The sequence below is a fragment of the Daucus carota genome, chromosome 2, assembly GCF_001625215.2.
Source record: "Daucus carota subsp. sativus chromosome 2, DH1 v3.0, whole genome shotgun sequence".
Classification (NCBI taxonomy): Eukaryota; Viridiplantae; Streptophyta; class Magnoliopsida; order Apiales; family Apiaceae; genus Daucus; species Daucus carota.
Window position 1 is genome coordinate 58,106,622 of NC_030382.2, and position 15,717 is coordinate 58,122,338.

Below are 15,717 nucleotides of genomic sequence, written 5' to 3' on the forward strand. Positions count from 1 at the left end.
TGTACCATCTCCTGTGCGTAAAATCCCGGCATAACAGATACTATAGCTGAAATTTTATAAATTTATATATACTGCATATATTGATAAAGATGAATAATTCGTAGAATTTATAAATGCTAATATACTAAAGATAATGGGGTTGTTTGGGAAGGGGAAGTAATTCCTGCTTCTGGCTTCTGCTTTTGTTGACCCGTTTGTGTAAATAAGTAAAAGCACTTTTAAGAAGCTGAGAATGCTAGCTTCTCCCGCTTCTTTTCCAAACACTTTATCAACTTATTTACTTCTCACTTCTACTTCACTTTAACCATGGAATCACTTTTTTTAAGCTTGGCCAAATGGCCCCAATATATATTAAAAATTTAAAATAAATTTATCATTCCCAGCACTATTATTTAGGGGCTTTTTAGAAAAAACATGGTTTTTTAAAATTGAGAAACTACGATCTTTTAAAAAAAATACAAAAATGCTTTTTTTTTTAATTTTTTTAACAAAAATACTACTCTATATTACAACCAGATATAACTGGATGCGCTAGAAAATGAATTGAACTTTCCTGTAAATTAATAATATTATAGCGAATTGTATTTGGTCATAAAAGAAAAAGATATGTTTGGTTATTTTAATTGGAAATCGTACGTGTATGTCCAAATAATTTCAGAAGACAGAATATTTATTTGAATTTCCTACATATTTTCTAGTAAAAATTCAAAAAAAATAAACAAAGCTTGACATAAAGTAGGGAATTGTCTTTTTTTTCATACCTAAACCCAATTATTCGAGCTAATGATATATCATGTACGTTGGAAAAACTGTACATAGGCGTTCAGAATATTCTGGTCAATATCAAATAATTCTGGCTGACGAAATAACAAAAAGTTAAAATTTACATATTCCTACATTCTAACATGGCCAATGAATACAATTATTAGAGTAAAACAAAAGGAATGTAGATTTGAACCATTAAAAACGGATTAATTAAAAGAAAAAATCATTTCATTAATCAGTATGGTTAAGGAGAAAATGATGGTGCATAATCCAAACTTCATTAGACTACAAATCGGCATTATGAACTGATTTTAACTTTCTAAAGTAGAATAATTTTATTCCTAATCGCGATCATGAGAGACTAACTACTAATTATTGAGTGACACCTAATATTACGAAAACAGTTCAGAGGTGCGTTTAATATATTTTATTAAATATTAATTTTTGTATTTAGCCAAAAAATATAATACTCCCTCCGTCCCTTTTTATCTGTCCATTTTAGAAAAAAAAACACATACCAAGGAATAATTGATTGTATAAACTTTTTCATTAAATACCTCTAATTAATATCTTGAAAATGGTGGAATACCCCTACTTTATGTCTTGAAAATATGAATTCAACCAAGTTTTAAATAAGTCAAGCCTTGAAAATTGAAATTATGGAGATATATTTGAAAAACTATCATTAAATTAGTTTTGAAAGTATAAATGGACAGATAAATTGGGACAAATTTTTACTTCCAAAGTGGACAGATAAATAGGGACGGAGGGAGTAATATTTTACGGTATATAATAAAGGATGAATCCGGCACCACGTACACGGAATATAAATAGACGAAAGTGGCAAGTGGGAGACCAAGTTGGACAGGTTTCCAAGTCTTAAACAAATAGGCACTTGCCACTTTTGCGTGGCGATTACTATTTACGTCTTTTGTTTTTATACGGCCTTTCGTCATGTTTCCAATAAATAAAAAGGATAATAATAAAAAAAAAAAAGCAATTTCAATTATATTGTTGTAAAGGTGGTACTAATTATTATCTGAGATAATTTTATATATTTATAAATTATTACATAATTTAATAAATTTAATATTGAGCCGAAACTGAAGCCACCATCACCGAAGGGATCAAGATGTTTAAGTTCATTTTCCAAAAATGTTTTACAGAATATTATTTGTAAACAGATAATTTTGGAAAAATTAAATAATTAATTAATATTTTTTGAAGTAAAATAATTAATTAATATTTAATTTATCCAAATTGATTCCTACTTTTTTTAAAGCAGCTTTTGAATCAAAATTTATTAGTCATAGTTTTTATTTGAGACTTTTGAGATTTTTGAATAATTATCATATATCTATGAGCAGTGTTGTAAAAAGCAGAAATCGGACTTAATCGGTGAAGTCACGGAATGGAATAAGGATTAATCGGAGATTAATTGAATTGATCGGGGATTAATCGGACTAATCGGCGATTAATAAGATATTTAATTAGTTCGACAAGTTACGGAACAGGGATTAATAGGTGATTAATCACTTTTTAAACAGAGTCTATGAGTGAAATTTATCATTACGGCACGCGAGTAAACCGGTCATCGGCTTCACTACCACATGTTTCAGATGTATACACTATTTATGTTTCTATATTTTTTCATGTATCTGTGATCTGTGATTATCGAAAGACTGACAACCAGGTGCCATCTATTTGTTTCAGCTGGATAATCAAAATATAATTTGACATAATCAACAAAACTAAAACTGCAAGGTCATCGAGAAACAATAAAAATTACAGTCGAAACAATAAATTTAAGGTTATACAGCCGAATATAATGAAACAATGAAGCAATCGTAGTATTCCATGGTCTACATAAATTCCCTCAAAATATTAAAAAACAAACTAGTAAAGTGAAATGTCCAACAACGTAGACGCGTCTATTGTCGTATCTGTAGTTGTGGAGTGTTTGGACTTCAACAATCTCAGCGACCCAATAATCTTGGTCCGGCCCATTGTAAAAATCACTGAAAAATACGTAATTGCCCCTCAAACTAAAATTCGTATCTACGGGAAGCTTGTTCTATTTTTGGAAACACATTTGTACCATGTGATTAATATGTTAACAACTTTAGAATTTCGGCTTTTGACAAAACTAATACTCCCTCCGTCCCTTTTTACATGTCCTTTTTGAAAAAAAAAATTGTCCCAAATTACTTGTCCACTTCTCTTTTCAAAGCAATTTTTTGTATGTTTTTTCAAAATGTAACAACTTCCAATGTTTGACTAGCATATATATATACACAACTCTATCTAATTCATTACATTTATTAGGGATATGTATGAAAATAAGATATCCACCTAACATTTTCTTAAGATGCGTTATTTTTTCAAAAAGGACAAGTAAAAAGGGACGGAGGGAGTATTTGACAGTGGATTCAAACACGGTCCTAAGTTTTTCGAAGAAGTTTCTTGCAAAGTGGGGATAATAATTTACAAAGAGGTAGCTTTAAAGCTTTTATCATGAGAAAGGAAGATCAATATGTGTAAACCGAATGATACGTAATTGTCAAAATTTTGATAAGAAATATTTTCGAAGTTGTATTATATAGTTTTGGAGGTACACGAATGTCACGCAATGCACATAGAACTTACGTCTTAAGTTAGAATTTACAAAATTCCGAAGATTTGTGCTGTAAATTTGTAAGATATATGTGTGGAAAATGGCATTGTATCATCTTAAAATGGTTAATAAAATTTTATATTGGTTATATAATATTCCTTCAACCCCATCTATATTTTTAATGTTTTCAATTTTGGATGTTATTCTCAATTAATTATATTTAAAACCTGTTTAAAAGTGGTATATTTTTATAATATAAAAAAATAATCTCATCTTCTTTTATTCACATTTCCCCTTTATTGTTTAAATATATTTAATAGATCTCAGGATACTTTACTTATTTTCAGATTATAGAAAAATATTAATTAAATTAAATTTGATCATTGATTAGGCGACATATTGATTTAGACATGGAGAAAATTAAGAAGTTAAAACTCAGGCCAAGCATTCTAAAATATTTGCATCGGACTTCGTATGCAATATACAATTTGGCGGCAAATTTTAGGTAGCCTGCCCCATCATCTACTTATTTATATATATAATAGCCCAACACGTTCGTGTCAAGCCTCCCTCCTGAGCAAATAAATTACCTAGCTCCGAACCTGAGCCTAACTCCGAACCTAACTCCTCCTCATACATATAAAAAAAAAATATTATTAATGGGACTCGAACCCAAGCCCTCTTCATTACAATCACACCACTCAAACCACTTGAGCTACACAGGCAATTAATTTTATTTATTCAAAAACATTAAACTCATACATTAAAACTGTTGTATTTATATTCTTTTCAATATCTTATTTATTTGAGATAAGTTATTATTTCAGGTAAGTCTCATATGTTTTTTACATGCTTGATTAATATCTATAAATTAATTACTTATGTAATAAATTTAAATTTGATAAAGAATTTGAACAATTGGGCTCGAGCCATGTTTCAGACTTCAAAAAATGGATATAATTTATATTTGAATAAAATTGGACGAATTCAAATCTAACTTAATACTTTAAACGAGTACCGATACAATATTAGAGAAATTTAATTCATGAATGTGAGAAATAAGCACAAAAACTAAGATATCGGTGAGCATCTTTGAAAGGAAAAATTGATGGACTTTCAACATGGACTATGTCATATTTTTTTTTAATTATAAAAGGTGACTTATAAAGAGATTACAATATTTTTAAGAAAATGAAATAAGATAACTGAAAGAATATTTTTGTTTAAAATATTTTTTATTTTAAACTTATGAATTCAGAATTCGACGTGTAACCAAATCTTTTCAAAAAAAAAAATTATAGATATAAGAATAGTGACAAAGACATCAAATTTGGTGTTAGAAAATATGTCTAAATGATGTGATTTTGGTGATATATGAATTTGAAATATTATAACTTGTGATACAAAGGTGAATTTAGGGAAATTTAATGTTGTTAATCAAAAGTCAACCAAATAATAATAAAACGTGTTTACGAGACCTACTAAAAAGAATTGAGTTATAAATTTTACTTGCTTAAAATAAAATAACACAGAGAAATAAGTTATATATATATATTAAAGTCTTAAAACTATAATTTTAATATGCCATCCATCAATGTACAACATACGAGTTAAATAAAATGATTCAAACTATAATTAAATTAATTAATCATTTACAAATTAAACTAATAAAATATAATTAATTCTGAAATGGATAATCCGACGCGATAAGGTGTAAACTAATATCTCATTAAACGAGAATTATACAAGAATAGTTTTCCATAATCCAGAATATCGAACACCTGATTTGATCTTTAACAACTGAACATGATATACTACATTGCTCACCCCTAAGAAATAAGAGTATCAAAATATTTAAAAATGTGAGTTTGCACAAAACTAAAAAAGTAACTATAGGGTTAATTAAACTAAAAATTTCTTATTTTTATGAACTTCATGGTGCCTAACTGACATCTACTCTATTTTTGCTATTTGAAATCTGGTTTATAACAATTACATGAAAAATCATTAAAAATCTTAATCAACAAGCTCAGAAAACTAATGATAAAAAATTAATATTTTATAACAAGACAATATTATAACACGCGGTATCAAAGTAATAATCATCTAATATTTTAGATTAATAAAAAAAATATAAGACATTGAAATACTATATAATTGATATGAAAATTAAAAGGGTAAGCCACATCAAACGTGTCGGAATTTTTCAGGTACAATTATAAGGTTATTAGTTCAATTGATGCTTTTATAATAAAGTAAGGTAGGGTCTTTTACATACAATATATGTTTCAATTATTATTTATACAAAGTGTGTGCAACATATGATAAAAAAGAATGTGTTGATGGTCTGTCCATCATATAACACTTAACTATTACACAAACGTACGCTCAAAAAAAGAGAAATAAATATAAAACAACGCGGACCACACATCTTCATCTAATCATGATTTAGGATATCGTAATTCACATATCAAGAACAAGTTTTCATATTGGATGAAATAATTTAATAATTTTCAACAATAAATTACAGATCTTTTTAATGAGGTATAATATATTTAAATTCTAAAAGTTTCAGTATTAATTTCCAATATAATTTTGAACATGTAGATAATATGGTAGTGGCCTCTATATCCTAACGAATTTGAATATAGAAAAATCAGTTCAAATGTTGTTTTTGATCCATAATTTTTTTTTAAAATATAGTAGATATTATTACTATCAATGCTATTAGATTGCAAATGTTACATATCATATTTACATATTCTGTTTTAAAAAAAGACGTAGTAATTATGCTCGAAATAATATGATGACACACGAATATTATTTAAAACACAACAAAACTAGAGTCCCGTGCCTCGCACGGGTTTTTATGCTAGTTTTATATTTACACTTTGACACGCATTTAAACGTGGTGTATTTTATTTTCTTGAAAATGTCTTTATTAATATGAAATTGGATTTGTTTATATTAATTCAATTTATTAATGAAACACATAAGTTGAATCACATAATTATGCGAACAGGGGTTATAGCCAGAGAAATAAACGTGGTTTAATTCTAAAATTGCAAAATTAGTCTTTATATAAAAGCGAGGGAGTATAATTAGATTTCAAAATAATTTGGACTCGTGTGTCACATTATTAACATTCCATACCGATTACAAATATTTTTCATTAAAAATTATATTCCCTCCGTTTTTTAATATACGACGTTTCACTTTTTGGCACACACTTTTAAGTGTTTTGACCAGGTAATTAAAAATATTATTTTTGAAATTCTTTTAATCAAAATATATAATCAAAATTTTAATTTACAAAAAAATCAATTAAAAATATTAAAATTACTATCTGATAAAATGACATATAAAAAAAAATAGAGGGAGTAATTAAAGTAAAATTTTACTGCACAAACTTTAGGACACCACGTACGCTCGCAAAACTTAAAAAAAGATGGTAAGAATTTTGAAGTTCGAAAAATATCTGCTGAGTCACAGCCAACACTTATTTTATCTTCTTCCTCGCAGCCACCAGTCGACACATGTCCAGCACTTAAACGGTTAATTATATGCGGCCACCCGACATTTCTGTTATGCACAGCAACAGGACCATTCACATAATCTTCAAACATGTAAAAATAAATTTTATAAAATTACTTGATATAAGTCACATATATTTGTTTTACAAGAAAATTTTCATGTTTTACCCGTTATTTACATTTTTAACCTGAAACAAGTCAATAACTTCTCCTTTATTTTTTTGCAAAGCAACTTTATGATGTATATTAAAAATACATATAAATTATGTTGTAATAATATTAAAAGTAAGTATTTGATAAAATCAAACTGATAAATAATTCGTTAATTTAGATAAATAATTATAAGAAGACTCGAACTTGATAGCGCTCTCTCTCCGAAAATATCATGTTGGGTAAATATTTTATCCAAATTAATAATTTCATATATAAAACAAAATTTTATATTAGTCAAAGTAAATATTATCTCCATACAAAAATAATAGCTGTTTTAAATTTTTACATATAATTTGGAATGGAAAAAATTTATGTATTATTTTTCGAAATTTACTTTCTTAACAAGAATTTAATATCCATATTCTTATTCAGGAAAAAATCTAAAAGATAATTTATGAAACTCAAATTATGTACTAAAATATCAAAATTGACCATTATTATGTACCAATAATTTAGATTTAAGTCACCTGAGAAAAAAAAACAGTGTCTCGCACGGCCACAATTCCACAACCGCCGGGGAATTTAAAATAAAAAATAAACAAAAAAGAGTGACATAAATACATGATGGTGGAGGAGCATCCTATATAAAGAGGAATCCACATTAGTTACACTCTTCATTCCAACAAACTAATTTCCCTTGTTCCTCAATCTCTCATTCCCACTCTCACTCTCCTACTTCAAAGAGTTTCCATAAAACACAACATACACTTCATCTCACCTGAATCAAACACAAAACACTACTGCTCATCCTTACCGTTAGCATTCCATCTCATTCTCTTTTTATCTCTTAACTTTGATTTTCACTATTAGTTCTCTTTTTCTTTTCCTTTATTCCCCGTCTATTCGGAAATAGTCTTGTGTGCTGATTACGACTTCTCGGTTTTGATATACTTCCAATGCAAGTATGAGTCCAAGTAATTCTACAGAAATGCTGTCTCGTGTCAAGTGCACTGAACACAGAACTCAAACGACCATGTTTTCTTCTAGGGCTGATAGGGGTGTTTCCAGGGTTGTGAGAATATCTGTCACGGATCCCGATGCTACTGACTCCTCCAGCGACGAAGAGGGGCCCACTTTTAACCGGAGGAAAATGAAGAGATATGTAAATGAGGTGACTATCAAAAGCAGCCGGAGTAATCCCCGGAAAAAGATCGCCGGAAAATCAAGAAAAGAGGCGCCGGCGATTAAGCAAAACCCTAGCAAGAAGTTTCGAGGTGTACGGCAACGGCCGTGGGGGAAATGGGCGGCCGAGATTAGAGATCCGATGAAACGTGTACGGTTGTGGTTAGGCACGTTTGATACGGCAGAAGAAGCTGCTATGGTTTACGACCACGCGGCTATCAAGCTACGTGGACCTCACGCGCTAACGAACTTCTCGAAACCGCCGTCAAAAGCCGTCCCGGAGAAAACCCCATCTCCGACGTGCTCCGGTTATGACTCCGGCGTGGAGTCGAATAACACAACTCCAAATATTTGTTCACCGAAATCTGTACTAGGGTTTGTCACGGTTTCCAATGAAGAGTCAAACAATGATGATACAAAGTCAACAAGTACAGTAACTGACACCGTTAAAGTAGCCGAAAGTTTTACTGATTTCCTGGGAACAAATGACGGTACAAACGCTCCTCTTTTCACGGAAAATCTGTTTGATTTCCACTGTTCGCCGTTAGATTTGTTTGACCAAATGGGCAAGACCATGTTTGACGATTGCTGCTCCGATATGTTTTTCGGGTCGGGTCATGATTTCGGGTTCGGGTCGTCTTCATGGGTCGATGACGACTGTTTCCAAGACTTTGGCGATATTTTCGGGTCGGATCCTCTTGTGGCTCTTTAGTAGTGTGAAGAATACTGTATTGAGTATTGAATTAATTAATGTTGCAGCAGTTTTGGTAGGAATAGATTTAAGATTGTATTGAAGTTTTTAATATCAACTTATGTTTATATAATTATAATTTAATAATTTATGTTACGAGTGTTAAATTTCGAATAATTTACTTAAAATAGTACAAATTTGAATGACAGTAGGATTCACGTTGAAGGCGTGAAATTCATATGGATAGACTATATGCAATGTATGCAAGATCATGCTTGGTATGATGGGGAAATTTGAAGCTGGTGATGGTGCATTGTACATTTGTATGAATATTAGTTACGCAAAACTCTAAAGAGTAATGGGTCATGACCCACACCTATAACTGATATGGAGTTGGTAGGCAAATCTTTAAACTGTACCCGGAGAGTAATGAAATATCAAATATCCCTGTTCACTCTTGTAACGTTTCGGTCAGTATTAACTTTTTTTTAAATATTTCAAAATTCAAATGGATTTTGGTGTGAGAACGCAAAGCATGTCCAAGAATATACTAGTAATTTTCTTATAAATATATAAAATATGGTATCCATCTATTTTGGGACAATATTTTTGTATATTCACTCGAAAAGAAATCTTGTACACAAGTCTTATTATTCCAATATTAATATATACAAATTATAAGTGTGGAAAGAGATGGAATTTTATTATTAAATTAAAATAAAATTTGAATTAGATGGCTTTTTTTTTTTGTTGACAAGTCTAAGGATGCTCATTAATATAACGCTATTGAGCTATTCTCAACCTATAGATGATCTAAAAAACAAGACATCTATGGCACACTGTGTTTGTATTTTTGTTATGTATCCTAAATTTGATTTAGAACAACAAATAAATAAGCAACAATAATCAATTGTGTTTTTGTTTCAATAAAATAAATGATCAATTGTGTTTTGTGTAACATTATCATCCATCTAAAACTGAATGGTTTCTTTATGATTTAAAGTGTTATGAAAATCAGAACCTTTTCATCAGAATCTGAGTAAGTATGCATGAAGCATGGCCAGTTTTGTTGTGACTTGAATATTTCGGTAAAATTATTCAAAATAATTGCAAAGGAAGCTTAAAAGGAGGGTATAATCTGGAAAGCAAGGGGAATGGTTAGTTATTAAAATGATTTAGAAATTGATAGGTTATGGGAGGCTTTGAATTCTCTAATGTTGTGTTTGGTTGGGGAGAATGGAATGGAATGGAATGAAATGAGTAAAAAATACTTGAAACTAATAGAGATAGGAAGAAAGTTTTGAAAAAATTTGAAGGAGTGCAAAATTACTATGATGAGATTTGAGAAGAAATTGAGGATGAGAGAGAATGGAGCATTCCATCTCAAATGGAAGGGATGATATCTAGCATATGATGTAGGGAATGGAATGGAGGAAGGAAAGAAATTTCTTAAAAATCATCCATAAAATAGTTCATTTTTCATTCCATTCTTTCCGGAATCATTCACCCCAACCAAACACAACATAATTCTGTCAGCTGAGGTGGTCTGAAAAAACACAGAGCCCCTCCCCCCCTCCATGCCCGCACTGGTTTGTCTCATGTCCGACATCGCATTCCTCCCTCGTGAATCACGAAATTCGACATAAATCATTAATTATTATCTCGTAAAACACATCGTATCAAGACCTGAAGTCGCGTGTCTTATATTGTTAACCAAAGGGAGTATGAACATATTAAGCGAGTTTTGTTTTAATGTTCTGTCATAATTGTAGTCTGAGGTTGTTTTTAATTGGTGTCCGAAGAGACGTACATTCGAAAAGTCACAGGAATTCGACAAGAGTCGAAACGAGGATAGGATCTTGGTGGAGAAGATGTGTGCTAGATTGGATGTATGATTCTAGCTGTCTAACATATGAATCTGTCTATCTGTTTCTTTAGATCTTTGTAGAAACTGGAGAGATCAGAGTGGTCCTCTTCATGGGCTGGTATATTCACAGGTGACCCCCAATCCCCATATTGAGACAAATATTTGGGGTTTCTGTTCCAAAGTCTGCACTCATTGTTGCATGAACACAAAATTACAGACTCATGATTTGACTAAATAAGTAAACCCAACTATGAACTAACACAGCAAGAAAAACGGGCAGTATATCGATTACCTCGATTTAAAAAGAAATTTTGTTTTCTAAGTCCTCACGCAGTCGTAAGTTTAATTTAATTATTTATTTATCTGATTAGTACATGAAGAACAATTTACAATTTCATGATTAGAGTTAGACTCAATTCTTAAAGTGAAGACATTATAAGAAAAAGGGGATTATCAGAAAATATGATATTTTCTGCTAATAGTTAATGCTCTAATGTCTTAGGGAATGATATAAAATCAATTACCTCAGTCCAGGGAGTAGTTCGTTTGTCAAGTCCTCACACCGTCATATGTTTAATCAATTAATTATTACTCCCTCCGTCCCCCTGAGTTATATACATTGGGGGACGGGGACGCGGCACGGACTTTAATGCTCCCGTAAAGTATAGTTCTAGAACTTATTTTTAAGATTTTTCTTTTCTGAATAAAAGTTTGAATGTTATATTTTTATACAGAAAAAGAAAATTTTAAAAATAAGTTATAGAACTATATTTTATAAGAGCATTGAAGTGCGTGTCGAGCAGTGAAAAAAGAAACGTATACAATTAAATGGGACAGAGGGAGTAATATGCGAGGGTTGTTTTAGTGTGTGCTCGTGCTTTTTTACTTAAAACGGAGTATTTGGTTTTGTGCATCCAAAAGGACTATCATTATTGATGGAATTGAAATCAATAAAAATTCAATACATAACTAAAAAATGATCGTTAGTATGTGCCTGTAGTAGAGTCCGTATACGTGATACTACTAATTTGTACGAGACAGAGCATGCAAGGTGTAACTATCTTTTAGATATGGTTGCCTGATTAAAGCTGATAAGGTGATGCATGGTTTGAAAACAAGAGGGTGAAAATCAAACAGGCCTACACAATAAGAGCTACAACTAGGACTTGATTTACTGTCACCCCCAAGTTGATGCATAAAAACAACAGTAGTTTCATTTTCTGAGGATCACAATTCACAGGATCCCTGTGACTGAATCTTCATGAATAAACCAAATAGATTTACAAATCTACTAAAGATACTACTAAATTATCAATATTATTTTTGAATTAAAGCAGTCAAAGTACTTTGAAAAAACTCGAAACAGCTAGGGACATTCACAGCCTCAAAATCTTGCAAAACAGCAGATAATTGCAGAGGAAGTGTCACAAGAGATAAGATTTGGTTCGTTTCCTTGTAAGAATCAGCAGCCTTTTTAACTGCATGTACATAATTATATGGAAAAGAAAAGGAACAAAACAAGCTAAATTATAAGGATGTAAGATGGTCCATGATGGTCCCATGATAGTGCAGCCACATAGAGACATATATTCACCAATCTCCACTTGATTATGAACAGAGTGTACAGCATATGCGTCTTTCCAGCACTGTTAGGGGCCGCCTGCAGTAACAGTAATTAGCCCTGCTGCCCAGCCGCTAGTAGAATGGTAAATTGTAGACTTGCAGTGCACGATCCCGGCCATGAAGTTCGCGAGGTCTTGATTATAATCATGTTTCCTAGATTCTAATTCTAGTTTTGAAATTATTCCGCTCGTGCTTAAATTTGATTTGACTCGGTTAAATTCAAATTAAATTACCTATTAGCAAAGTTGTGCGAGTCAAAAATTGATTCGTTTAGTTCCGGAAAATAGGGGCCAGATTGGTAAAATGTATATTCTTGACTACTAAATTTATAAATCACATACATTCGTATGGTTTATATAAAAAAAATTATAATCAATTTCAGACTTATAAGCTTGAATATGAAAAATTGAACTTCATAGATATTTTCAGCTTTTTTCTTTTGAAATTTAATTTAATAAATATGCAGAGTAGCACTTTAGAAGATAATTATAATATTTTTATTATTATATTAATGATTTTTATACCCGATAAATTATAAATATTAAAAAAAATATCTTCACATTAATTAAAAGTTGCTTTTTTTTTGAAAATAATTAGAAGTTACTTTTAATCTATAAATAATTTATTTCATACGAGTAATGAGCATTTTTTTTGAACTAATTCAAACAGAATTGCCAGGTACCCTAAAAGATAGTTTTCAAAAAAAAATTCTCAAATATAATTGATAATATATGGTTGTTTCGAACCACATTAATAATATATAAGATCCCTATATGCATATAGATCAATTAAAATTAGTAAGATCATTAAAAATAATATTTTAGGGATGAAATCTAAGATTACACAGTTACTCCTCAATCAAACGATCCCGAATAGTTCTACGAGAATTAACCGGGGATTACTTTTGTAAAATTTATCTAAAAGCTTAATTTGAAACTGCCGGGAATAAATCTTCTCATTTATCACCTACCCACATAGCACAGTATGGGACAGAATCTAGCGACAGATTTTATTAGAGAGGTTTGATGATATCACACAGAAGGCAGTTCAACTTCATTAGATTACATAACGACGCATGAATATTCATGATACTCCATAAATATCAGATTTTAATGTGTGCATTATATAACAATAAACACACAGCTAACGACAGTAAAAATTTATTTATTGTACTCGCACCACATTTGATGTTCTTTGTTGACGTGATTCACATTGGGTGAATTTCATTTATCTTATTCACCAGTCTTCTGCATCCTGCAGAACCAATTTAACTTGTTTAAAACGAAAGGTGCTGCAAACTTGAACTCCATAAATAACATAAATTAAATTACATAAATCACGTAACCATAACTCTGTACGACGAAAAAGTGATATTTAATTCCGGGATGATATCAGGATTTTATCACGCGGGAGTCAGAAAACAATTAAGAAAACTCATTCAATTTTTCTTTAAAAATTCGGGACTCATACTAATTTTCTAGTACACCCCGAGAGATCTTTTAAGAGGCACTATGCACATGTCATTTTTTTAAAAACATTGACATTTTTCACAATTTTAAAATTTTTTAAAATTTGCCTTCATCAAATATTAAGATATAGAAATATTTTTCAGAAATTTACTTAATATCTCAATATTTGAATCCTAAATACGTCTCTCGTTATATCTATGAAAATAACTTTAATAACGGGAAAAACATTAGTGTATTTCGCAGAGAGTAATCCTGCCAAAAAGAGGGAAATAAAAGAGGACAAGACTGGGATGCCCACTTATAAAGTGGACAGCAATTGGGCCCTTATTAGGCATTAAGGCCTGCAAGTTTTTTATACTCAAATAAAGCAGTCCACACTATTTTTATTTTAACCCAAGTTTTCCATATTTAAAGACACTTTTTGGTGGAGCCTAACGAAGAATAACACATGGGTCATCATTTGCAATAAAGCCAGATCTGCATTTGGTTTCCTTGTGTGTTCTGTGACTGCTCCATTAACAGATATAGTGGACTCAAAGGTCCCATATATGGTTGTTCGGCCCAATAATTGCAGTACATTGATACTTGTGGGAGCTGGGAAATCATGATCCGGCCCAATGTCAATTTAATATTCATGGAAGTAATATATTATATATCTGAAGTAAATTAATACCTCGACCGACATTATTTTAAACAAAAAGTTCGATATTATTTAAAATAAACAAAAAAGTCGATCTTATATATTTATTATAAGTTTTTATATATTTCTTACAATTTTTTTACGAGCTATTAACCAAAAAACCCAATCAACTTTTTATATTTTTGCCAAAAAACCTTTAAACTTTTCTTTTCACTAACAACCCCAATAAACTTTACTAAATTCATGAAAAAATTTAATCGGAGTTACTTATCTTTTACATAGACTAATCATGATTAACACATCCTATGTGGCAACATGACTAAAATTAATCAAAAAACTAAAAAAAATTATTTTTGTGAAGATTTAACTACAAGATCTAAAATAAATATAGCTTATGATTTTGATACAAACTTTCGTGTCCGTGAATTTTAACAAATAATCATGATGATTAAGCATCTGTTTGGGAGTGCTGTTAAAAATTGATGTGCTGTCAGAAAAAGTGCGGGTAAAAAAGTGCTGTTATATTAATCTGATAATTATTTGCTAATTTTTTTGATATTTACTTATTTTGAGTTCTAATATAAAAAAAGAATTTTTTTTTTGGTGAATTTTGATAGTGAAATTTATAACAGCTTCCTGCAAAAGCTGAAAACAGCTTTTTTCAAAAGCATGTGAGGATTTGTTTTTTCTAAAAGCAATTTTTCAGCTAAAAGCTGCTTTTAGATTTAACAAACAGTTTTACACCTGTTTTTTTAGCAAAAAACTGTTGTTGCTGTCTGCAACAGCAACCCCAAACAGTACCTAAATAGCTTACTTGACAAAATATAACAATTCAAATAATAGAAGAAAAAACAAAGGGGTGAAAAATCTGATATGTGACAAGTACATCTTCACTTATTTTCATATTATTTTTAAATCAAAATTATAAAAATATCATACTATAAAATCATAATCCACCAATTATCCTTAAGTAGAATATATATACATATGACTCGTAGAAGTTAGACACTTAAGTAGAATAATTAATATAAATTAAGTTTAAATAAATTATAAAACGGTCAAAATAATATATTATTTGGTACAAACGATGAAAACACTTAGATCTTCCTTGTAGCGTGGGTTTATAAAATTATAATATTATAAAATATTAAAGAAAAAAATTATATTTATTAATGAATAG

The 15,717-nt window shown here is 30.2% G+C and overlaps 1 protein-coding gene across 1 annotated transcript; it reads left to right on the forward strand.

Moving 5' to 3' along the window:
* The first annotated feature begins 7,723 nt into the window (after positions 1 to 7,723).
* Positions 7,724 to 9,115, forward strand: LOC108206758 (ethylene-responsive transcription factor CRF2). Its single transcript, XM_017377157.2, has one exon. It carries the CDS (start codon positions 8,030 to 8,032, stop codon positions 8,957 to 8,959), a length of 930 nt encoding a protein of 309 aa, XP_017232646.1. The 5' UTR covers positions 7,724 to 8,029; the 3' UTR covers positions 8,960 to 9,115.
* Positions 9,116 to 15,717: the final 6,602 nt, after the last annotated feature.